General features: G+C 46.1%; 2 protein-coding genes across 3 annotated transcripts in view; one reads left to right on the top strand and one right to left on the bottom strand.

The window, feature by feature from the left end:
* Positions 1-7,248, top strand: part of MASP1 (MBL associated serine protease 1) — a 63,056-nt gene extending 55,808 nt beyond the window's left edge. For both annotated transcript variants that reach the window (XM_058730809.1, XM_058730807.1), the window contains 3 exons: positions 1,570-1,637; positions 3,611-3,710; positions 4,140-7,248. In XM_058730809.1, coding sequence (XP_058586792.1) covers positions 1,570-1,637; positions 3,611-3,710; positions 4,140-4,330 — 359 coding nt within the window. In that variant the 3' untranslated portion in view covers positions 4,331-7,248. The remainder of the gene's footprint in view (positions 1-1,569; positions 1,638-3,610; positions 3,711-4,139) is intronic.
* Positions 7,249-16,054: 8,806 nt separating this feature from the next.
* On the bottom strand, positions 16,055-22,151 carry RTP1 (receptor transporter protein 1). Its single transcript, XM_058730805.1, has 2 exons — positions 19,157-22,151; positions 16,055-17,955 (listed from the first exon to the last, which is right to left on the bottom strand). The coding sequence occupies exons 1-2, from the start codon at positions 19,426-19,428 to the stop codon at positions 17,436-17,438; spliced, it is 792 nt and encodes a 263-aa protein (XP_058586788.1). The 5' UTR covers positions 19,429-22,151; the 3' UTR covers positions 16,055-17,435.
* Between the last annotated feature and the right edge of the window lie 3,857 nt (positions 22,152-26,008).

Raw genomic sequence — 26,008 nt, 5'->3', positions numbered from 1 at the left:
GTACTGTAAATACTATGTCAGTCAGGATCCAGATGAGAAGACAGAAACCAGACTAGTTATCGCAAGAGAGAGAATTTAATACAGGGCATTGGAGGACTAGGGCAGTAAAGGGGGATACTAATGCTAATGTAACACAGGTAGTACCCACAGGAAGAACCCACCCCTCCTGGGGCTGGGGGAACAAAGGGGGGAGGGGGCAGTCACAGGACCTAGAAACTTGGAAAGGGGATTCAGAAGCCTGAGGAGAAAGCCCTGTGCTGAGGTGCTGGGGAAATAGCCAGGGCCAGCCCCCAGGGCTAGGGCAATGCCAACAGTAACAGCAAGGCTTCCTGGAAACGCCCCCAATTTCTGGGACCCCTCCTCCTCAACAAAGCACAACTCCCATTTTAGAGCCTCATCTGCAGCATCACAAAGCAGAGTAAAGAGGAAGCTTGGGCCCGAGAGACAATGGTTTCATCACCACACAGATTCAAAACCCCACCCTGCCATTTCCCAACTGGGTGACCTTGAGACAGTGTTAGACCCTCAAGGCCCTTACCTCTACACAGAGGATAATACCCCATAGGGTGGCTGTGATATTTAAGTTCAATAATACACTCAAACACACTGGCTTTCTTTTCATCTTGGTCTAAACCCAGTAGTGCCGCATCGTAGCTAACCTTCTTCGGTTTGATCAAGTTATAAAACATGGCTGAATAGAGCTGAGCCAACAGGAAAGGCACAGCGATGACTCTACTTTATCAGATGTCATGTGCCTACCATGTACCAGTTGCTTTGCTTTTGTTAATTTATTTATTACTTCTAAAAGCCTGGTGAAGTGGTATTGTAGTCCCATTTTCCAGATGAGAAAATGAGTCCTCGCAAGGTGAAGTGACTTTACCCAAGATACGGTTTGTAAGAGGCATAGCTGGGACCAGAAGCCAGGTTTTCCCTCTTAACACCCAATGCTGTTTCCAGTGTCCAGGCTCTTTTTCAAATGAAGAAATGATTGCTCTATCAGAGCTCAACCCATTTCCACACTGTCCCAGTATTTGCCAACTTCATAGACTTCTAGAATATCAGGGCTGGGAGAGGTGTTAGAGAATACCAAGTCCAGCCAATTCATTTTGTTTTATGGACAGGGAAGCCAAGCCTCAGCAAGGGAGGGAGGTGAGGGGGCTCCCCGAAGGCATCAGAGCACACTGTGGACTAGGCTGAACTTTTTAATTTCTCACCATTATTGATTGAACACCTACTATGCACCAGCACTGCTGGAGGCATGAGGATATAGCAGGGAAGAGAGAGAAAGCTGAGTCTACTAACTTAATGGAGCCTAAGTTCCATGCTAGTTGGGAGCGGGAGAAACTGGACAACAAATTAGCCAGCTAATGAGTCCTAGAAACAAATGTCCAAACCTCTATTGCAGGTAAGCTCCAACCCAGCAGTTCTCCTCTCCACCATGCTGCCGTTCTCCAAGGGGACAAATTCAGCCCTTCCTTCCCATGCAGGGAATGATGGGACAGCAAGACTCAACCCTCTGAGAACCCCACAGACAGCCTCTCTTCTCTCACTGTGTCTTCCTTCCTCCAGGTGCCATGGTCATCGTCAGTGGCTGGGGGAAACAGTTCTTGCAAAGGTTCCCAGAGACACTGATGGAGGTGAGATTCAATTTATGCCCATAGAGAATGATGCCTCTGCCCTGCATTGACCCTTTCTGCTCCATGTTCCCCTCAGGGATTTAGAGTTTTGGGTGAGAGAGACAAAAGGGGCCCAGACCCACCTCCAAAGTTCACTGGGACTTTGAACCCCAACAAGTTTGGTCTGTTTGTTCTACATGGGGCACTAGTCTCTAAACATTGTTCAGTATTTCTGTAACATATTAAAGACTCAGCTCATGGAAATTCTTCCAGAAAACAGCAGGCTTGGACACCCCAAAAGGTGACCCATCAGTATACCATAAAGATTCACATACCAGAGAATGGGCTAAAGAATGGGCTCTTGAGAGCTGCAGTTCTTGTAGTAATAAACTTGACAGTTGCATTTAGGAGTTCACATTTATATCATTTCATAAAAGAACACTGAACCAGAAGTAAGGAGCCATAGCTCCAAGTACTGGTTCCTACTAACTTGCTGGGTGATCTTAAACAAGTCATTTGCCTCTGTAGATCATTGTATAGTATCTCGAGCTGCAAAGTTAGGGGCAATGCTAGACGCCCCCCCAAGATCTGCCTGACTCTGACATGACTGGGGTTAGTGACTGCCACAGCTAATTTTTGACCTTTCAACATATGTTATTTTAACACACTTCGAAATTTCAGATTTGCAACAGCCATTCATCCTTTCCTTCACTAACTTCCAGGTACTTATTTGGTGCCTCCCATGTACCGGACATTGTACTAGTTACTAGGTATGCAGGGGGGTAAAAGGACAGATCATGTCCCTGGATCTTATAGGGACTGGATCTGCCCTTTTAGTCAAGTGAGGGGGACAGAAAGTAGTTACCAACATGATAAATGTGATGAGGAAGAAGTGCAGGAGGCTCCAGAATGTATAACAGGAAATCCAACCTCATCTTAAGGGTACAGAAGGGCTCTCCAGAGAAAATAACACTTTAATACCTGAACAATGAATAGAGGTCAGTCAGGCACTTGATGGTCTGCTGAAGATATGTGCTTGTGACTACTCTGTGCTTGTGACCGCTCTGCCCTAAGTTTCTCTCCCCAGTGATCTGGGAAGGCCATGGCCCAAGAGGGACTGAAATGGCAAAGGTCAACAAGAACTATACTTTGGGGTCCCATGACCCATTCAGTTCTTGGTGTGGGTAAATGAGACTCTCATGTTTCTTCATTTTATTCCAGACATCTGCTCCAACATTTACCCCCAAGCTGAATCCAGGGCAATAATAATCACAATACCTTATTTTTACATATCAATTTATTGCTTCAGTTAAAAAGACTATTCCCTGAGTATTGACTCTGTCCCAAGCTATGTAAGTAGAAGTGGACAAAATGCAAACCCAGTGTCCAGAAGCTCATACTACTGTGATGCCTGCTGTAAGGCAAACAGTGGTAACCCCTATGGACTTAACATTTATCCGGTGTTTGTAATTTACAAAGTATCTGCTTATTCCTCTCCTCTTTGGACCATTCCATGTGATTCGTATGGCAAGTAGTGTGACTTCCATTTCTCAGATGAGGAAGTGATCTCAGAGGTCTGAAAAGCAGTAAGTAAACTATATGCCGCAGGTCCCACAGCCAGCAATTGTAGGGATGGGAGCGGTCCCTACAAGGGAGGGGTCAACAAGATTGACCATGTTTTGTATACATTCCCATATTTGAAATAATGAATGTGCTAGGCAAGTATTATTACAGATGAGAAAAATGAGGCCCAGGGAGGGCAAAAGACTTGCTCAAGGTCGCACAGCAAGTTCATGACTAAGACTGTAGCAGAACATGATCTCCCCATTCTTCAGTGTTCCTTCACCTGCACAATAGGATAGTCTCTGAGACCAGGTCTAAGGTTCGACCTAAGCTCATCCAGGAAGGAGATGGAGAGGAGCCAGCTCTAGGGGTATCAGAACAGCAAGAACTCCTCAGCCAGGGGTAGAGCCAACAATGGTCTTATGTTGCAGATTGAAATCCCAATTGTTGACCACCGCACATGCCAAGAGGCCTATGCCCCTCTGAAGAAGAAAGTGACCAGGGACATGATCTGTGCTGGGGAGAAGGAAGGTAAGTCAAGAGGATGGCATACAACAGGGCACCACCAGCAATGGAAGGACTGGAGATTGTCCAGTCTTTAAGGCTGAGCAGAGTAGGACTCAGAGAGGAATGGGGGAGGTCACGAGACGAAGGATTCCACTGGAGAATTACACTGCGTCAGAGAAACGAGTGCTAAGAAATTCCCATCATTCCCATTTCCAAGCCCAAGGATTCCCCTATGAAAGGAGAGTCCCGAACCTGCCTGCAATAACTGAAATTACTGAGCTTTCGGGAGACCGGTCAGAACTGCGGAGTCCAGGCTTGGGTCACATGGTCTGTTGCGCCCCCTCGTGTTCAATTCTCTGAACTGCAAGTCAGACGTAGGGAAAAGGAGGCTCCTTTGGATTTATTTGGGGCTAGGAAGGGGAAAGCTTTAACATGCATCTCCTTTTCATTTAGGGGGAAAGGACGCTTGCTCAGGTGACTCCGGAGGCCCCATGGTGACCCTGGATAAAGCGACAGGCCAGTGGTACCTGGTGGGCACGGTGTCCTGGGGCGACGACTGTGGAAAGAAAGACCGCTATGGAGTGTATTCCTACATCTACTACAACACAGACTGGATCCAGAGGGTCACCAGGATAAGGAATTGAATTCTGTTCCTCACCCCCAACCACCTGCCCTGGGTCACTCAGCAGCACAGGATAATTATCTGATGCAAGATGGCCACCCCTCGCCTTTCACCCATTTCGTTCAGCCCACCCATTACTGGCCAATAAAGAGGTATCTCAGCCCCCTCTCCACACTCTGTAAAGGAGTAGAGTAGCTGAGTGATCAGAATACAAGGCTGAAGCCAGGCCCTATCACTTACTGACATTGCATCATTGGGCAGGTGGCTTTACCTCTGAATGGCTGTTTCTTTGTCCATATTATAAAAATGGCATACCTTACCTACCTCAGAAGAGTCTGATGAAGATAAAATTAATTAATATATACGTAGCACTTAGCACAGTGCAGACATAAGTCCTCAATAAACATGACTTAGCAAAAGTCATTGTGTTTACCAGGCAAATGAAGTTCTCCCACAAATCCCGTCGGGTCTTAGGGCTGCTCAGTGTGTACCCTTCCCCTCAACCTTGACCATCTCCTTCATCTGCCTGAAAATGTTCCATGATTCTTTGCTACCATGTACTTTTCTCAGTCCCAATCCATGTTCCCTATTAAAAAAAGAAAAAGTGACAAGTTTCTAAGTCCAATAGCATGTCCCATAGCAATGCGCTTGTGAATGTGAGCTGGACACGAAACTGAGAGAGTGCCCGAGAGAAGCAGGACAGGAGGAGGGGGACAGACCAGGAGCAGTGGACTGGGAAGTCAGATGCCAGGTTTTACAAATAGCTCTTCCCCCAGCTCCTGTGTGGCTCTATGCCAGTCCCTTCCCCTCATCTGAAAGGACCCTCCCAGCTCTGACAGTCTAGGATCCAACAAAGACATGTTTCTCTAATGAGATGAGTTGAAGCTGAAGTAACCAAAAGGCAAAAATTACTTTAAGGTTCAACAGAGCTTTGATGCAGACCCAATACTGCATCCACTGCTCTCCCCATCCCCACCCCGTCTACCATGCCCTGGTTTCCAAGAATGTCACCTAGCAAAGTGCTAGCCAAGGGAACTTTCCACATTCCAAAGCAGAGCATCTGCTCCTACCCTTCCTGGGAACCTGAGCTGCACAAGGTCAGCCCTGGTAGGCTAGACTCAGACCCCTGAACTCTTCCTTCTTATGTCCCCAGCTAACCCCAAGCAGCAGTGCCACTGATTTCACACCCTGTCCCTCACCCTGAATGCCCTGGCACTGCAAGATCACAAGTGTTTCCCAGGCAGAATGCCTCTCCCCTCCAAGAACCACCTCCTCTCTGGGGAGACCTCATCCCCTCCAGAGCTCTGAGATTTAAGCTCTTCAAGGGTCAGAAGCCCCAGGTTCCTGTCTTCTATTTTATCAAAATTGGTCTTCGTGGGAGATTCTAGTTCTTAACCTGCACTGCGGTTGGCGGACTCAGTCAGAACCTCTTGTTGGAAGATGAAGATACCGAGGGGTGAGAACTCACAGAAACTAAGCACTAGGCTGAGTGCTCAGGGACAGCAATTCACAGCCTGCTGCTGGTTCCATGAGCAAGTCATTCTACCTCTCTGGGCCTTGCGGTCCATGCTGTAAAGGGAAGATGGCAATGGGTACCCAACTTCATCAGATATATGTCAGACGAGCTGGAGCTCTATCTCAGACACCAAAGAATTGCAATGCAAAGTTTTGGAGTTGCTGTAAGACATTCCAAAACCCCATACCTTCCTGCCTCACAGCACTGCCCAGGTGTCCCCATGTGCTAGGCTGTGCCGACGGGGCTATGGAGAATACCAAGTTGAGGGAAGCATGGTTCATGCCTTCCAGGAGCTCCTACAGGTGGAACTGACACATCCACAAGTGACTACCATGAACAGAAGGAACCTAGCCAAGTGCTATGTTTGGGAGCAGCATGGAAGCAAAAGAATAGCCACTCTGATATGGAGGCATGCGAAAGAAGAGGGGACATCAGGAAGGAATCCTAGAGAAGATGATGTTGGCACTGACCTTTGAGGAGGGTGGGCATTCCCACAGGTAAAACAGAGGGAGGCATTCCAGGTGGAAGGATCACAAGAGTAAATGTCCACTCAGGTTTTCCTCATATTACACTAGCTTCTCCCACAAAAATGGTGGGTTTACTAGGCCTGGAACAGAGAAAGGACATTGTTCTGATTCTGGGATCAGAATCACCATCTGAAATAGCCTTTCTTCTAAAAGTCAGGCAACTATAGCGTTTGAAATAGCCTCAGGATTTGTGCATAAATACTGGCTTCTTGCTGGACCCAGTTCATCCTGTTATTTCCCCTTTATCCTTATTCTGAGGAAATGTCTAAATGTGCTCTGGAACTCCAGCTTACCCTTGATCAACAAGCATTTATCAGCCGCTGCACTGCTGCTGAGTTTCAAGAAACCCAAACTTCTCACAGAGTTATAGAAGCAGAGGGTTGGAGGGTGCCTGGGTGGCTCAGTCAGTTGAGCGCCAGACTTTGGCTCAGGTCATGATCTCATGGTTTGTGGGTTCGAGCCCTGCATCAGGCTCTGTGCTGACGGCTCGGAGCCCGGAACCTGCTTCGGATTCTGTGTCTCCCTCTCTCTCTTGCCCCTCCCCTGCTTGTGCTCTCTCTCTCTCTCTCTCTCTCTCAAAAAATAAATAAACATTAAAAAAAATTTTTTTTAAAAGAAGCAGAGGGTGGGAGTGTCTATTAGGACCATCTTATCTAGAGGTGGGAAACTCATTAGCTCCAAATGCAGCCCATTCCAAATTCAAAATGTGCTGCCTCTTAGGGTCCCTTTTCTGTGTAACAAAACTCCACCTCCCTAGAATAGAGTTTGTAGCTGTGATTCCATACCATGAATGTTCTTTGCAATAATGATCATGCCAACTTCATTAGCAACAAATGCTATTGTTTTTGTGAGTAGCTACACATTTGTTCCAATAAACATCTGCGTTGAGTCAAAGAATCCTGTTTGGCTTGTATGTTTTTCATGCACTAGTGATTCTGGTAAGTCGTACTTTCATTTATCAACACTTCTCTGAATCTGATTAGTATCACTGTACTATGAACAGAGATAGTGGGGGAGATCATATTGTCAATACAATAGCAGGTCTTAGGTTTTTCAGGTCAGTTCTGATTAAACGCCTTGTCCTATTATTCCTATAAATTATCAAAATATTCCAGGATGCTTATCTTTGAGCATCCAAATTACATTTCTTGATTGTCATCCACTCCCAGAATAGAAAAAAAATTTTTTTCATCATGTGTTCAATTGTTTGGTTCAGAAAATATGGCACCATGTCTATGAGTGCACTCTTTTGAATTGTAGTGTGTACTTTCCTTTTGCTATGAGTTAATCTTGTTCCGATGGCAAGAATCAGAGAATTAGCACCAACAAGAAGCCCTTCAAGCAATGATAGGTAGGATTAGGTAGAATTAGAGAAATCTATACTGATCATGTGGCAGAGATGGTGACCAGTTTGGGTCTAGAATAGGTCTTGAAACCAAGAGACTTAGGTTCTAGTGCAGCATAGGTTGACTCTCTTATCCACTTAATTTCTCCATCCATTAACTGGCAGAAAAATCTTTGCATTACCTGTCTGAGGGTTGTAGAATAAGATGAATTACCATATAGGAAAGAACTCTGGAAACTAAATGTAGCTCAAATATAAAAAGTTCTGTGGGAGATAATCACTAACATTTCTGAACATTCACTATCTGATTGAGACCACACTAAGCTCTTACATAATTCTCTCATCTATCTTCACAAAGTACTCTTACTCTCTTCTCCCCTTTTTACAGGCAAGAAAACTAAAACAGTGAGGTTAAAAATGTGGACCAACCTACAAACACCAACACCCCAGTAGCAACAAGCACACCTAATGTCCAGATTTTGGTTTCTAACACTATTCTTCAATAAAAGGAACGAGGGATCCTTAAAGAAATGGCTGATTCTAGGACTAGCACAGAAAATATACAAGATGAGCCTGGAGTATGTTGTTCCAGAGAATAAGGTAGTCACACACAGTGATGGGGGGTATGTCAAAGGGACACAGGAGCCAACTGGAAGATCTCTAATGACCAAAGCAAGAACACTTTGAGCAACAAAGCAAAACAGAATTGGATTGCAACCCAAAGTATAAAATACATATCCATAAGTGTATACTTACATGCGTAAGTTATTGAATGAATAAGTAAATGGGGGAGAATAGATAAATCTCCCATGAAGAATGCCAAATGGTTCATATAAATAATTTGCTCTAAAGGAGATGGAACATAATTCTCCCTCCCTTAAGTGTGGGGTACAAATAGTGATTTCCTTCCAAAGTGTACAGTACGGAAATGGGGGAGCTGGGGGTGGGGGTGGCAAAGTAACTTTAGAGTGGAGAAACCTAACAAAAACATTACCCCAGCCGGGTGATCACAGTTAATATTAACAATGATAAGTCATGTTGATAGTATATGACCTTGATATGTCCTAATGAAAATAGCACTGTATCTCTGCACTCTTCCTCCATTCATCTCATAACCCCAGCCTAAAATCATGAGAAACAGATCTGAAAAATCCCAATTAAGGGACAGTCTATAGAACACTTGACCAATACTCCTTGGAATTGTTAAGGTGATCAAAACTACTGGAAGTCTGAGAAACTGTCCCAGCCAAGAGGAGTCTATAATAGGCTGAACTGTATCCCTAAAAAAGATATATTGAAGTTCTCATCCTCAGGACCTCCAAATGTGACCTTATTTGAAAACTGGGTCCTTGAAGATCCAACTAGTTAAGACAAGGTCATACTGGAGTAGGGTGGGCCTTTCACCCAATATGACTGGTGACCTTATAGGAAGAGAAGATGAGACACAGAGACAGAGACTTATGAAGGAGAACGCCATGTATGATGGACGCGGATAGAAGCCAAGGAAGGCCAAGAGTCACTAGCAACCACACGCTGGGAATAGGCAAGGAAGGATTCTCACCCCCCAACACTATTCCCGAGGTTTCAGAGGGAGCGTGGCCCCACCAATTCTTGATTTCAGACCGCTAGCCTCCAGAACTATGAGACAATAGATGTCTGTTGTTTTAAGCCATGCAGTTTGGGGTGCTTTGTCATGGTAGTCTGAGGAAACTAACACAGAGCCTAAGGATACTTGAAACTAAATGTGTGACATAGGACCCTAGATGGCCCCCTGGAATAGAGAAAGGAAATTAGGTAAAAATGAAGGAAATCTGAATCAAGGATGGACTTCTGTTAAGAATAACACATCAATACTGGTTTATTAATTGTGACAATTGAACCATATACTAACATAAGGTGTTAATAATAGGAGACACTGGGGAAGGGTTTATGGGAACTTTCTGTACCATCTGTACAATTTTTCTGTAATTATAAAACTATTTTAGGGACCTAGGTGGCTCAGTTTGTTAAGTGTCTGACTCTTAATTTTGGGTTAACTCATGATCGCAAGGTCATGAGATCAAACCCCGAGTCAGGCTCTGTGCTGACAGTTTGGAGCCTGCTTGGGATTCTCTCTCCCTCTCTTTCTGCCCCTGCTACTCCCTTGCTTTCTCTGAAGATAAGTAAACTTAAAAAAAGAACTATTTTAAAATTAAAAGTTTCTATTTTAAAATGTGACCCAAGGTCCCTCTGTCAGGAGATGGGGAAACTGGGATTTGAAACCAGTTCTGATGGACTCTGGGTTCCACTGGCTCTACCCCAATGGTTCTCAAGGTAGGCTGCACACAGGAGGCACCAGAAACACCAATGTCTGAGTCTCAGCCCCCAGAGACTCAAATATAACCAGGAGTAAGTCTTGAGCATTGGTGGGTGGGATTAAAAGTTCCCCAGGTAACTCTAATGTGCATACAGTTTGAGAACCACATTTCTAAGCTATCCTGCCAGTGTGTGGCTCCTGAAGAATGTTGGGAGCCTCTTTTACTCCAGCTTGGGTCTTTGACTTAGGTCATGTAGCTTTTGGGAAGCAGAGGTGAGGTAGGCACCCTGCTGCTCTAGCCCACAATCCAGAATGTTCTGACTCTCAGCCACAAAACCATCACTATGATATCTCTGCATGAGTATTTTCCTGGAAAGAACAGTCTTTTTTACTTTGCAATGGTAAACTGAAGAAGGGGAAAGTATTCCAGGCATGGAGGAACAGCATATGCAAAACAAAGGATATGAAAGGGCAGTGGATGTTTGGGGGAATCTGAATGACTTGGTGTTCCTGGAAAACCAGAAGAACTAGGAGAAAAGAGAACACCATCAGGCAGATATGAAGTGCAGGCCTTGTATGCTCAGCTTGGTTTTGGGAATGGGGAAACATTTGAGTTTTTTGAATCAAAGGGAGATATGATCACTTGACTTTTCCAATGAGGCCTTAATGCAGAGAAGTAACTAAAGGAGAAGACACCAAAGGTAGGAGATTCAAGATGGCTTCTGACATCAGGCAAGGGACCTTCTGGTCCTGAATGAGTGCAGGCCTATATGGAGGGAGGACAGGAATCTGCTTTTCAGAGGTCTGAGAACCTAGGGCTAAGTCCAAAAGAGACACTGTTAAGAGATTCCCAGCTTCTGATAATACTTCAGGATGAATTAACAGAGAAGCAGAGAGAAAACAGGGCATAGACCAAAACCCAAGGGCAGTAATGGTTTTCCAGGCCCCTGGTCTTTCTGTGAGCTGCAGGCATGAGTGTTTATCTCCAGAAAGAAAGCCATGGGCGTCTCTAAATTTGAGGGAAGGACACAAACACGGTTTTTGCAACCGTCTCCTGCATCTGATGTGTGTTGGCCTCTCTTTGGAGACGTTAAGAAAAATTGTTTGCATGTAAAAACACGGGCTCAATTCCCAGCAATGAGCTTCTGATGCAGGAAAAAGAGCCAAGACCCTTTCAACACCTAGGCAGATCACAAAGGCTCCAAGGGGGTCCCCTCTGAAGAATGGGGTATTAGGACAAGACAGTATTATGACAAGAGGAAGGTGTGTCAAGCCTGGATGGTGCCGCAGGGCAAGCGTGCTGAATGAACAGATCAGCGTGTGTGGGAACGCATCTCCCCCACCAACATCTGCCAGTCCCAGTGGAAGCTTCTGCAAATGAACAGGTTATGACCCCAAGCCATACCACAGGCCAGAATCAAACAGAGCAAGCCCTGGGAATCTGGAGGGCACCGTGTAGATGTGGTCCAGACCCAAGTTTCAGAAGATGCTGACCTATTTTGAAAGAGAAGACCTACACTTCCCCCGAGCTGTTTATCCTGTGACATTATTCCATCTAGCCCATCTCCTGACACGATCTGGTTGAGTTCATCCATGCCCAAGTTTAAGTGCTCACACATGGCCCAGGCCTGCCAACGGGATCCAAGACAACAGAATCCTTCCTTTAAACAACTCCGACAACATCTTCCTTTGGTCTGAGTTTGTGTGTCCAATGCCCAAACCCATCCTGGCTGTCTAGGCCTCCCACAAAGCCTTTTTAATTTGAGTGCATTTTAAAATTATGAAACACTTCAAACACACTGAGAAGAACAGAAACAAAAATCCCTGTCCTGCTCAGACTTGACGAAACACTTCCCGCGCAAGGGAGAGGGGCAGGACTCCCATCCAGAGAGCAAGCTGGAGCCATGACAGAGAAGGTGCTTTGGGCCAGGGGGAAGAGCTCTGCACCTTGACGCTGAAGACCTGGGCTCCAGTCCAAGCCCTGCGGCTTGATGGCTCTGAAAGCTCAAGCAAATCACGTTCTCTGTGCCTCAGTTTCCACAGTCCCTGGTGGATTGCTCCTTCTTTTCAACCTCTCTACTTAGAGAGCCCCAGACTTAGTCCTTGGCCTCTTTTCTATCTAGCCTCACTCCCTGAAAAATCTCAGCGAATCTCATGACATTTCATATCACGTAGATGCTGACTGCTCCAATTATCTCTCCAGCTTGCGCCTTTCCTCTGATCTCCTGTTATGAACATTCCACTGCCACCTTGCATTTCTTACATTTAATGTCTAACAGAATGTCTACAACACATATCAAGCTTTACATGTCCATAACCAAGCTCCCGACATGGCCCCCAAATCTATTCCTCGCATAGCTTTCCTTGTCGCCGAAGGGGGTTGGCCAGGCCAAAAACCTTGGGGCCTCTTTGGCTCCTCTTTCTCTCATGTCTGAGTCATCAGCAAATCCTCTCAGCTCTACTTTTAAAATATACCCAGACTGAATCCAACTTTCCACCTCACTGGAACAGGTCATAATCACGTCTTTTCCTAGATTACTGCAGGAGCCTCCCAGGTAATCCTCCCTCTTTTATTCTTACTCCTCTATGGTCTTCTCAACATGGTGATGATAAATCAGATGACATTACTCCACTGCTCAAACCCTCTACTGACTTCTTGTCTCATTCAGATTAAAAACCAACGTTTTGACAATACCCTGTGACACATATGGTCTGACCCTCATTAGTACTCTAATCTTTGTTACCCTATTAGTAATGACTACTAAGCCTGAACTGCACCCCAGCCACTTTGGTCTCCTCACAGCTGAACATTCCAGGCTGCTCCTACCTCAGGGCCTTTGCATATGCCATCCCCCCCCTTCCTCAGTTCACCTCTTTAGCAAGACTCTCCCTAGTTACCCAATCTAAAATGGCAACTCCAGTCCTTGCTTTTCTATCCCCCTTGCCTACTTTATTCCTCTCTTTAGTACTTAACAGCCCCTAATATATCACACATCTTACTCAGACTGTTTATTGCCTAGTTCCTCTACTAAGCATACAGTAAACTATTTGGTGGCTTTGCTTTCTCCTCTATCCACAGTGCCTCGAACAAAGCGCAACGTATAATATGTACCCAATAAACATTTGTTGAATGAATGAATAATCCTGGAAACAGGGGAAATCTTATTACGTCTTCAAAACGTTACTGTAACCCCACTATGATGAAGTGAAGAATGATTGAGCTTATTTTAGAAGTGAGGGGACAACAACACAGACTGAAATTCCATGGCTACCACGCAAGTCCCTGTATAAGGCAGCACCTCTCAAGGTAACTGCCTTTTCAAATGCAAATATCACTGCAGAGAGGTCTAGTTAGGGTATGATGTCTCAAAGTTTGCCTCCAGAAAGGAAAGGGGAAAAGGATCAAACTCCAAACCCACCTGGTCAGACTGAAGTACTGAACTACATGACCCACCAGATGGGTCAGGGTCAGGCGCCACCCCAAACGAGTGACGACAAAGAAGGCCAAGCTAAAGTGTATGAGCAAGGTCAAGGCTAGTAGGGGCCCTTCAGATCACCTTACTTCTTTGCTTCACAAATGAGGAAACTGAGAGCCAGGAGAGGGGAAAGACTAAGGCACCCAAGGTCAGCAGCCTAGATGCCTCGATGACATCTAACCCAGAGCTGGGACCCATGTTGCCCAAATCCCGGGCCAATGAGTTTTCTGTAGCACAACCACCACCCACCTACCCTCACAAGATCTGTCACAAAATAGCCATACAACAGGCGGATTTCATTTCCCTGGTGCATGTGGCAGTACCCACGCCATGCCAAAAAAACGATTCCAAAGGAATTTCCTTAGCTGGGAGTCCTACAGAGAACCAGAATGGGACTTGGAATGGAACGAAATTCCTTTTGCGGTATTTCAGCCAATGGGAATAGAGCCCAGAAATCACTGGTGTTTTCTGTTTGGGGTGATTTTTATATAGCTCTCTTTGAAGAATGAAGAGTGGCTACCATGCCACTGGAAAAATGAAGTCACTGCTTTGAAATAAATTTGAGACGAAGAAAAGAAATGACTCTACATTACATTTAAATAAACCAGGTCTCAGCCTTGGGCTGGAGGAGTTAACCCTTACCTTCCTTTTTCTTTTTTCTTTCTTTGCTTTTTTTTTCCCCCCCTAAAACATTTACCAGCAGAGCTGAAATCACAAAGAGAAAGAGCCCCTCAGGGAGTCAAAGGGGAGGCTGCCAGATGAAAGGCAAAGGGGAAGAAGGAAGAGGGTGAGCCTATGCTCTGTATCAGGCAAAGTTACTGCCAGTGCCTCATTTATTTCTCACAATAGCTCCGCAAGGCACGAGTGTTATTCCCATTTTGATGAGAAGGGAAAGGGGGCTCAAGGAGTTTAAGTAATTTGCCCAAGGCTGTACAGCTCATAAGTAGCAGAACCTGTTTCTGAAGTTTGAATTAATCATCTTCCCTGACTCTGTGCGTATAACGCTGGTCAAATTTCTTACTTTCTCTAGGCTTAAGTTCCTTACCCATGACATAAAGGCCCTTAGATCAAAGCTGCCTTACAGCTCTGATGGTCTATGGACTCACTATGTTGGAAATTGTCCTGAGCTGGTGATTTCCTTTGTTCTTAGGGCTCCTGACCCCCAGGAAGTGTTCTCCCATGGAGATGGCCCTGTCCCGTGAGTGAGGGAAATGATCCAGGCTGCATTTCATGCTGACACCACACTGAGGAGTTCAGCCTCTGGAGCCACAATTCGGAGCCTGTAGGTCTGCTCCTGGCTTGAACATCAAGACTAGTACCCAGAATCTCCAGTGGAAGAGGCTGGGATCTTGAAATGTCTCCGAGAAGTTTATTTATAATGCCTAGGGCACGTCTAACAAGTTCATCATGTGGCACGGGGCAATGTGTACAAAGGAAGGATTGTCCCAGAGAAGCCTTTGCCAAGATGAGGCATAAGCCAGTGAGCAAACCTAGACCCACCCCCGCCCCCCAATCTGTAGCAACAACAATAAAGGAAACAGTGGAAGCCTCCGAGGGTTGCAGACATCTTCCTACAGAGGAGGAAGAGGCCTAATGCTTTAAAAAAGAGGCCTGAACTAAAACTAGGTGAGGGTTGGACTTCTTGCTCTGCCACTAGCTGGCAAGGGAACTTGAGGTAAGCCACTTCCACACTGTGGTCACATTCCAGGAAGGAATACAGCCATAAGCAAGTACTTGTAACAAAATTTGATAAGCATCTGGCAAGAGTGGTCGAGCTCAATGATGGAGACTCTCAGAGCAGGACAAAGCCATCATAGCAGAGGACAGGCAGGAACCAGGAGTTTTGAGGGAAAGTCAAGTTCCCAGGACAGAGATTAGGGGGGTAAGAGGGAAGCTGAGTCCTAGTCCTAGAGAATCCAAGGCAGGGCCATCAAGGGAGACCTCAGGGCTCATCATAACAAGACTGGGTGCAAAAGGAAGTCTGTTCCTCAGCGAGAAGGCCTTATACCAGGCAGCGCAGGTGGACCACCTGGGAGTCTTATTCCAATTCAGATGCTCAGGCCTCATGCCCAGAAATTTTGATTCTGTTGCACTGAAGTGGAGGCCGGGAACAGACATTTCCTTAAAAAGCTCCCCAGGATTTCGAAAGCACAGCCAGGGCCAGGAACTTCCTCAATAATAAGCAGGACTCTCTGGGAGACAAGGCCTGTCACAGTGCCCACTGGATCCCAGCACCCAAATCAGGGCTTATCAGACAGAGGGTGTTTGGGGTACTTGGCCTGGACAAAGGGATGAGCACTGTGTGAATAAAGCAAAGGACGGCGGCAGCCAGGTGCTAGAATTACAGCAAGGGCAAGGGTACGACCGGCCTTAGGCTGAGTCCCCTGGATGACTGACTGAGCGCTGCCTGCATTCTTCCTGACCTTCATGATCAGCCCAGACCTTGAAGCTGGAGCTAGATAAAGCCTTATATGGGAGCCCAAGAAAGGGGAAAGAAGGAGACAGGGGGCGTCTAACATATCAGGGACCACATATCAGGGACGTTGTAGTGGGTCTCAAGCACACATTCATGACTACTAAGCCTGATTGAAGATATACAGTCTTTATTAAAGTATCCCATCTTTATATAAGTGGCCCTACTCCCTCCACCACTACAGACGGTGGTGACTTTCCATTAAAAAGGGGATCGGTAGGGGACACAGGAAGAATCAAGTTGTTAACAGAGGCGAGGTGAATGAGGACCCTAGAAAGTGCAGGGTGGCATCCCATCCCCTGCCTTCTGCCTCCCCCCACACCCCATCCATACCCATACCCTCAGAAAGTCTCTCCTCCCACCCCAAACCATACACATCCCAGTTTAAAGTGATACAAGGTTCTCTCACATATCTATGCACTTCTCTATGGGTAAAGCACTTCATGTCTTTAATGTTCCCTCTCTTGCTAATGACACCCCATCCCTGTGGTTCTAGATGGACAGCTAATGGTTGGTGAGAGGGCCTATGCATGGCCGAAGTAGGGAAGCCTCTCAACTAGCATATCAGCAAGGTGCCCTGGAGGCCAGACCCCTAGGTGTCATGACCATCAGAACTGCTGAAGAATCGGTGAGGCTGGGTCCCTGAACTCTACATACTCTTCATTATAACAGAGCATCATATATTTGTTTCCTAGGGATTTTGTGCCTTGCGTCTAACACTCTACCTTCCGAACCTCCCCTAAATTCTCTGTCAGTTCATAAGCCATGGGTGGGAAGCCTCGTCTATGGAACTCTACCCCAACCACCATCTCTGAGACAGGTAGGCCTCAGAATCCATCCTGAGTGGAGAGAGGCTGCTGGAAGCTGGGGGTCTGGGGAACAGAACCAAGGAACCCTGTGCATCCAGCAGCAAAGGGACAGCCTAATGCTTCCACCTCTTCTCTTCAAGAGAAAGTTCTGCTGTGTGCAGGGAGGCAGAGTTGAGGAGGAGGCTTCTCCATAGGGACCGAGGGTTGACAAGAGAGCACAAGAATGAGCTCATCACTGTGGAAAGGCCTTTTGAGATCACCAAGCCCTGTGATGGTCAAGCTTTTTTTTTTTTTCTTTTGAAGCAGTTGAACCTATTTGCATCCACAACTCTTAAATGCCACTCCAAGATGTTCTGATCAAGGCGAGATGAGGAAGTAGGAGCCAGGAATGGACAGTGTGACCAGGATGGGAACCCTACTCACCGGGCCTACCTTCCAAATCCAAAAGTCCCTGAGCAACAGCTATGCAGAACTTGGGGGTCCTGGGTTTCACTTCAGAAACCCTTGATTTTATGGATGGTAAGGACGTGTGATTTGCCCAGGGTCCCCATGGAGTCCATGGCGGCACCAGCACTAGAATTTAACCCACTCCCACCCCAGGTCTCTCTTTGCCGCCTCCCCCCAGCTGGCTGGCCCCCATGGGCCTTGGGCCGCGAAGAGTTCCCCTGCGCCCACTAAGGGAATCTTAGACAGAGCTGCGGAAGGAGAACTGCAGGTAGATGATCAGCAGCAGGACCGTGGCCCAAAACAAGCACCAGGGTATCGAGCAGAAGTTGCAGCCAGAACCCGCCTCCGCCTGTGGCTTGGTGGGGCTGGGCGCCCGCGAGAAGGTGTAGGTGGTGGCCTCTTCCTCCAGCAGCTTCTCGCTGGGCTTCCAGTGCACGATGCCCTCCTGGCAGGCCTCGCAGAACTCGCCGCGGTGCCGCCGGGTGTCCTGGCGGCTGGCCACGTGGATGCGGTACTGGCCACCGGGCTCCCCGTAGCACTGCTCGCGCAGGCTGGTGATGAGGTTGTCCACCAGGCTCTCGATGTTCTCCTCCAGCATGCTCGACTCGTCCAGCCGCGCCGTGCCGCACTCGTAGCACAGCTGTTTGAAGACGCGCATGCGCACCGAGCCCGCCCGCTGCTCGCGGTCCAGGTACATGTGGAAGAGGATGACCACGTGTGGCGACTGCCAGGTGTGCCAGCACCAGGAGCAGTGGAACCTGCGGGGAGGGGTTGAGGCAGGGGGAAAGGACTGTGTGCTGCAGAGGCCCCTGCCTCCTGCATCCCAGTGCCTTCAGGCCTTGCCCTTGGGGCTTTGGCTCTGGGGATATTTCCTCATCTGCAAAATGTTCAGGGGGCACCAGATGAGTCCTTCCTGCTCAGACCTGTTTTAAGTCTCACGGCGGGGATGGCCTGGACCAGCTGGGAAACGCACCATCCGTCCGCACAGTCTTACCTGTTAACACTGACTGTGAACAGGTTAGACCCAAATCAGGAGAAAAATGACACCGTTACTGCTGCTGGGCCTCCACGTGCACACAGCCAGAGTCAGGGCCAGTAGCCAGCACGTAACAAGTGCTCAATAGATTTTTCTTGAATTGAATTGGATGGACTGAACCAGGGCAGGAAGTAAGGCCTTGCTTCTGACCCCCACGCTGCACCATGGAGCCTCCCCATCTTCTGTCCCAAAGGGAAGTCCTGCATAATAGACCCATGGACAAGAGTGCTGGAAAGTCATCTCAGATATTGCTGTACATCTGAATCACTGAGAGACCTTGCTGACATGCAGGTTCTGATTCAGTAGGTCTAGAACGGGACTGGAGATTCTGCATCTTTAACAAGTTTTAGATGATGCTGGTGCTGCTGGTCCACGACCCACAAGGTAGGGATATAGTCTAACCTCTCCTTTCGCAAATGGGGAAAGTGAGGTCCAAGAAGGAAAATGAATTGCTCAAGGGCCGTGGAGCTCATAGTAGAGCCAGTTTCTAGAACACCTCATGTGTTCAGTATTTTATATTAAGTCAGGCCGAATTAAATAGATTGAAATTGAACTGTCCCAGGACCAGAGCACAGAACTCAACCTCCATAGACCTTGAGCCCCCCGTCTCTTGGTTTTCAACCCATTTAGAGGATTAAAATCTGAAAATATGTAAAATGTCAGAGGTTAGAACTAGTAAGTATGTCCCACCTCTTCGTCAGAAGCAGTAGCTAGGACTCAAAGAGGGAAAGTTACATAGGAGTGCAGAGGAAGAGCTGGAATGAAACTCCAGTATCCCACTTCCCAGTGAGGGACTCTTTCTCTGCCTCCCAGTCTATACCAGCCCAGCGAGACTGACCCTAAGCATCTGGGTTCTCTATATCTCTGTTTCTTCTTGGAAGGTGCCCCCAGCCTGCCAGGCCCCTACTTCCCGGGCCACTCACCTGCCCGAGGCATGCAATTCCAGGTACTGCTTCCAGCCAGGGGCCAGCACGTTGTGCTTGAGGTTGGGATCTATGATGAGGTCCCAGCTGTCAGCCGGCTTGGCCTCCTCCATCTTCTCATAGAAGACTTTCTTCCATTCACCTGTAGTCACGCTTTTACACATGGTCTCGTCAGTGGCAAAGGAGGGCAGGCTCCACCTGAGCGAGAACACGGAGAGCGAGGGCAGGTGTAGGGCAGGGCAGCGCAGTTTCCACGGTCTAAAAATCCTCATCGACAGGACCGGGAGGAAGCAGGACCCAGCTCCCTCCTTTGTCCGCAGTGGAACCTGTTTCCACAGCAACCAGGCAGGGCGCCAAGAGACAGAGCTTGGGGAGGAGGGACTCTCCAAAGGGGTGTTGGAAGGCCCCAAACTGAGGCTGCGGAGGCAAGGTTTGTGGGTCTAAGTGACCTGAGGCAGGTGGGGGGCCTGAAAGGAGGCGAGCTTCAGGCCATCTCACTCTGGCCTGTGAAGGGCTCGCAGAGGCGAAGACCCGGGAGCTGGCTCAGCCTCACCTAGCTGCCCCTGGAGGCATCATCAGCATCTGGCTGCTGTGGTAACCATGATGCCTTAGGGAGCCAAAGAGACCTCAGGGATGGGACGCTGTGGACCTGTTAATAGACGCAGCAATAATAATAAACTCTCTGCACTCCCACCCATTTGTGACTGGCATTGGGCCATTTACAAAAACTATTGGCGGTCCTTTGACCCACAATCGTTATTGTCACTCTACAGATCAGGAGGCGGGACTCATCTAGCTTATAAATGGCAGAGAGCTCATATTCAAATCCAAGTGATTGAGCCCATACTCATTCATTTAGGTCATTCATTTCAAACACACCCCTGTACCAGGCTCTATGCCAGGTGGTAACTGTGTATGTACCCAATAGCCAGAATGCAACGGATCTGTACTTGGACAGCCTTGTACAAGAGCAACTACCTTTGCACAAAGGTGGGTACCATTGCATCAGCCTGGTAGGAGGAGAAAAGATGATTTTCAACCTGATGATAGAAGACGAGAGCAATATACGTGGGGGAAAACAGCCTTTATTCCTGGTGCCTCTCCTGATATTTTTTAATAAACTATTTTCCTTTATAAAAGTCCCAGTTTTATTTAGAAAAGTTGGAAAATATAGATAAAAGCAAAAGTAAAACTCTTGCTAAAACTCATGTTCAAAATAATCACTGTTAATATCACGATATATGCATCCTGACTGCCACTTATCTGTGCATGGGTGTGTGTATATGTGTGTCTGTATATATATACACGCATACACACACATTCTGCATGCCCCACTGTGATCTATGTTTTAAATAACGATATATAGTGAATATTTTTCTAAGTAATTAATATTATTCCATCTTGCGGTCTGCCTATATTCTGTGATCTAGTGGAACATAATTTATTTAGCTACTCCTCTATTTGGGAGTACTAAAGTGTTTTTTTCTAATCTTTTATAATTTCATTTTTGCTACCTATTTGTATACAACTTATTGATGAAGTTCATGGTCCTGCATTCTAGATCTCACAGACAGTGCCTCCTGCAGCTGGAAAACACATCTCTTGACTCTACTCTCTGCAGAAGCTCAGAATCTGAACAGGTTCTTCAAACAGTATGACTTATGGGCAGCCTGCAGATCCTGAAGTTTGCAGATGAAAAAGAAAGGCCTAAAATTCCCATCTGGTACAGGAGCCCACCTTCCAAGTGCTCCTCCTGCCCCTGCATGAATGCTTGATGCCTTGACATATTTTATCTTAGCCTCAGTTTATTCACCTTGACAACGGGATAACAAGGAAGCAATATCTGTAGAGATGAAAAGCAAGGGCTCTGCAATCACTTGCTTTGGTTGTTGTTTGTCTGATTTGCAATTCTCTTATATAGGTAGCAATTCTCTCTCATAGGTAGCTGTTCTAATATATTTAATGTGTGTCATTTTGTTCTGGCAAAACATGTGTTTTCATGTGAACATATTTTTTAATTTGCATAGAAACAGCAATCACTATACAGCACTTACCAGGTATCAGACATTATCCTAAGTGCTTTATACATATTAATTTATTTCATCCTAATAACAACCTCCATAGGTAGGTAACAGCAGCAGCAGATCCATTTTGCAAATGTGGAAGCTAAAGCAGAGAAGCCCAAAATTCAACAGCTAATCATTAATGGAACCGGAATGGGATCCTATATGACTGTCTCCAAAGTCCCAGCTTTGATCAGCTTTGTCCAGCATGGGATCTAGAACAAAATATTCACAAAATAAACGTCTTTCTACCTTCTCATCACTCAATATGGCCATTCCAGACTCTGAGGATTGAAGTTCATGTTTTTCTAGCAAGTGGTTCACTAGAACCTACCGAGGCCACAACTCTGGGGAAGAGGGGTGAGGCGTATTTGACCCGTCAGGCTCCCTGTTACTGCTGTAGGGGTCCATGGACCCCCTGATGCCCAATGTAAATATTTTAGAGCTGAAATAGAAATTCGTCTTGAAATCTTACCAAAGAAGATCTAGTGCATAAAGCCATCTGTGTGAATACCGTTCCTGTGAAGCCTGTAACCAATTGATGACAGGCACCCAGGTGCAGTGGAAAGAGCACTGAACCCGAAGTTAGGAGATATAAATGTATATCCCAGTTCTGCAACTGGCTGGCTTTGGTTCCTTGGACATGTCACGTCTCTTGGCCTCCGTTTGTCCATTTGTTCAATGGGGTATTAAAGTATATGGCAACACTAAGGTCCCCTGTGACGATACCATGTACAGTTTCAAAGAGCTTTATACTTATAAATTGGAATCCTTCGGGTACAGGAGGGAAGATAGAGGCCACTGGATGGAGGAAGGAAGCTCTTAATGAGGCATTGTGGGTAATGCCTGGACTCAGGGTCTGTCTCCTCAGGGGCCACTACATAACTGAAGAGCTCTGGGAAGGTGTCACTCTACCAGTTTTATACTGGACACGGTAAGAAAGGCAGAATTTAAATTGTAGCCACTGAACCTTAACACTGGAAAGGATTTCTTTTTATTAAACTTTTTATCCTTCAAGTCAGTATTCTTGTCTCTGAATTAAGGCAATCAATGCCCAGAGAAGTGAACTGACTTAATCAGCCTCAGAGGTATGTTGGGAGCTGTCTCAGGTTGTAGCCATAAGCCAAGGTGAGAACAGAGGCTGAGGACATTCCCAGAAAATATGTGAGGTTGAGGGAAGCTTATAAACCTCGCCCTGGAGTCAAAGCATATCACCCAGTACCAGGAATGAATTCTCTAGAAGCATTTTGCAGTTGTTGCTACAGTAAACATTATGATGAAAAACAAGAACATAGAAGGTAAGAATCACCAGAATTGTGTGTGTGTGTGTGTGTGTGTGTGTGTGTGTGTGTGTGTATGTAACCAGCTGATGCAATCCCCATTGGCACAAATTAAGTTTAATTTAGAACTTGAGCTTGCTATGCAGAGGCCAATGTAATACTTCCTTGTGTATAGCAGGATGTTTTCTCCAATAAAATAGTACTTCTATCAAGATAAATAAGCCTATGGTATTCCAACTTACTCTTTATCAAATGACCTCACTGAAGGTCAGCCTGCAGGCTGTCTGGGGCACCAGTACCAGAAGCTGCATTTCTACTCTGCATTTCTCAGTTTCCAGGAGTGAAACCCCTGCTCAGGGTGTCTGACAAGCACCACCAGAAGAGAGACGGATTTCACACCAGGTAGAAGGTCAAGAGGCCCGAAGCCCCATATCTGAGTGCCCAAGGGGAACAGGTGCAGAAGGCGCAAGGACATGAACACTCCAACCCAGACTGGCCAAGTCTGCACCAGAGGGAACTCATGGGTCATAGTGACTCATGCTTCCTTTTACAGTGCAGCCACCCACACCTGGCTAGCCTTAGGACTTTGGTGTCCATAGCCTTTTCATTTTATGCAAAACCTTTGCTATTTCCTGTAGACTCTTCGCCATCGTTTGACTGAATTGCATTTCAGATATCTGGGACCCTTGCTTCTGGAAGCAACCAACATCTGGTATGACGTGGTACAACACACCTCTGCACATAGATCCACATCTTAGTTGTAAATATGATACTCAGTACATATCTACATATAGAAACTCTCAGAAACTACAGGAGAGAAATAGTGTTAGCGAGAACTGTGCAGAAAGAATGGGAACGAGAAAGAGAAATGGTAGGTCTGCCGTTATGTCACTGACTTGCTATGTGACTTGGGCTCTCTGGTCTTCCATTTCTCTGTCTGGAAAATTGGTAGAATTGTAGCACGTGTCTGTAAGTTTTGTCCTTGCCCTAATAATTTGTGGGCCCCCAATTAATAACCCACCTGTAGCTCTGGTAAAGACAGGATTTCCCTCTCCAAAACCCCCCTAGAGCCTCGGAAACATGCAAGGAACAACTCTCTATTTTCCCAATGAGGACATGATACCATGCCCATAATTTTTCCTTACTAAAGATTTTATGAACAAATAAGGGCGGCTGGCTGTCTAGAATCCTTCTCAAATTGTTAAATGACCAAATTTATAAAATAACCACCCTCTAACCCAGACAGCTGTAGGTTATATCTTTGCCTGGCAATGAGTGTTCCAAGTTTTTTCTGACTCCAACTAGACTCAGCAGGGTCTACAAAAGAAGGATGCATAAATGTGGAAAGCAACCCGTTTTCAGACTTTAAGGCCACTTTAACCCCCCTGAGTTAATTGCTTAGTGTGGTTCTCAAGCTCCCCCATGACCGGGTCTCAATCTAATTCACCAAGCAGAGCTTCCACTACTTTACCCTTTCTCAACCCACCTGACCGATGCCTCTCTACTCCCAGAACAGGTTCTGGAATCCCACCTCTTCCTTTGTCCTTGATGTCTCTTCCCCCTGAAATGCCTGAATCCTGTCTTCATAGAGCACCACGCTACTCAGCCTGGTATGCTTACTCCCCTATACTGGGGCCGAGGCAGGGAGTTCCTATGTTCTCTATAGCAGCCCACATTTCCGTTCAACAGCATTTATAAGGATGGCTAGCATTTATTGAGTGCTTACTATAGGCCAAGCAGGCACCCTGTTAAAGGTTTACATTTTATCCTCACATCAAATCTATAAAGTAGGCTTTTGCTTTTCTGCTTTTTATGGGTGAGTCAAATAAACCTTGAAATGGCTCAACAATTTGCCCTGGGTCACTTGGGCAGCAGGTGGTACGGGAGGGATTTGAACCTGGGTAGTCTGATGGCAATTCCTGCTCTGCTAAGCACTATGACAAGTAATAGTAAATGCTGAATAAATGCTAGTCATTGTTATATCATCTCTGACTTGAAATGGGCTTTAAAGATCATCTAGATCAACTGTGAATCCCAAAGAAAGAATCTTCTCTCTAACCTTGTCTGCATTTACAGCTTCTGCTGAAATATCTTCTGTAGTCAACTTATTACTTCCTAACCTACTTGGTTTTGACAAAGCAATGTCTTTCATTAAACTTTTCCTTTCAATGAGGTAAGCCATCTCTTTCCTGTTTCATGCATATAGTAATCTCAGATTTGCCTTCTGGATCCATATTAACTAAGTGCTAGACCCCACCCCACCCCACTCCATGGCACCCTTCAGATCCCTGAAGGCAGCAGCTATTACAATCCTTAAAGTTCTCAACCTCGTCTCAAGGCACCAGCCTCAGAAATGGCTTTGTGACTAAACTTCCATTAAATATAGGATGCTAAAGTTATGGGGTCTCCAGGGAACACCTCCATACCTGTAGCTTCCTGCCATCTTCGAGGTTTTAATTCATGCAAAACATCTCCAGGGAAAGGCCTCTTGGGTTTTCTTTCCACTCCATCTTATGCTTTATCACAAGTCTTTAAAGATGCTTACTTTGACAAATCAGCATTTCCTTATTCAAAATAATCTGGGGCTTGAAGACCTGCACAGACTTTAAAGTATAGGTGACCCCTGAACAACACAGGTTTCAACTGCATGGGTCCACTTACATGCAAAAAAAATTTTTTATAAATGTAAATACTATAAATGTATCTTCTCTTGTGATTTTCTTAAAACATTTTCTCTTCCCTAGTTTACTTTATTGTAAGAATACAGCATATAATGCCTATAATATACAAAATATGTGTTAATTGACGTTATCAGTAATACTTCCGGTCAGTAGTAATCTATTAGCAGTTAAGTTCTGGGGGAGTCAAAAGTTGTACATGAACTTTTGACTGGGCAGGGGATAAGCACCATTAATCACCATGTTGTCCAAGGATGAACTTTACTTCAAAATGACTCCTTCTGTCTACGTTTTAGCTGCCCTACACCTCACATCTACCTATCAAATCTAGTGTTTCTCTCAGGGCCAGTTCAAAGCTACTTCCCCCAGAGAGACCCAGATCCTCCTCTGAGGTTGGTATCTCCCTTCTTAATCTTTTTCTCGATCCTTTATTTTTTGGGTCATTATCACTTTGTACTTGTATGAAGGTACCGAATGAAGACCGAATCCGTATCTGACCCTCTGTCTCATTCATCACTGTGATAATGAATGAAGGAGTGTATCGGGTGGATGGTTCTAAAACACCTATATTATGTACATCCCTTGATAGGACTCCAGATCGCCCACCCAGATTCTCTCCTTTCTGTAGCTGCTCCTATCCCTCAGCTGGGAATATTAATGCTGATGGCTCACTGAGAATTGCCCTTCACAGTAGACTCCCCAAGGCCAATGACTGACTGATTCAAGGATCCAAAGGCCTGCCCCCCTTGCTGATTTGGGACAACTCTGAAAGGCTATCTCAGTTTCCGAGTTCCCCTTAGGATCAGCTGAGTCTCATTTGCAACCATATGG

Source organism: Neofelis nebulosa, chromosome 5 (genome assembly GCF_028018385.1).
Source record: "Neofelis nebulosa isolate mNeoNeb1 chromosome 5, mNeoNeb1.pri, whole genome shotgun sequence".
Taxonomy (NCBI): domain Eukaryota; kingdom Metazoa; phylum Chordata; class Mammalia; order Carnivora; family Felidae; genus Neofelis; species Neofelis nebulosa.
Note: the sequence above shows the minus strand (reverse complement) of the source record. Positions and strands in the feature narration are given on the sequence as shown.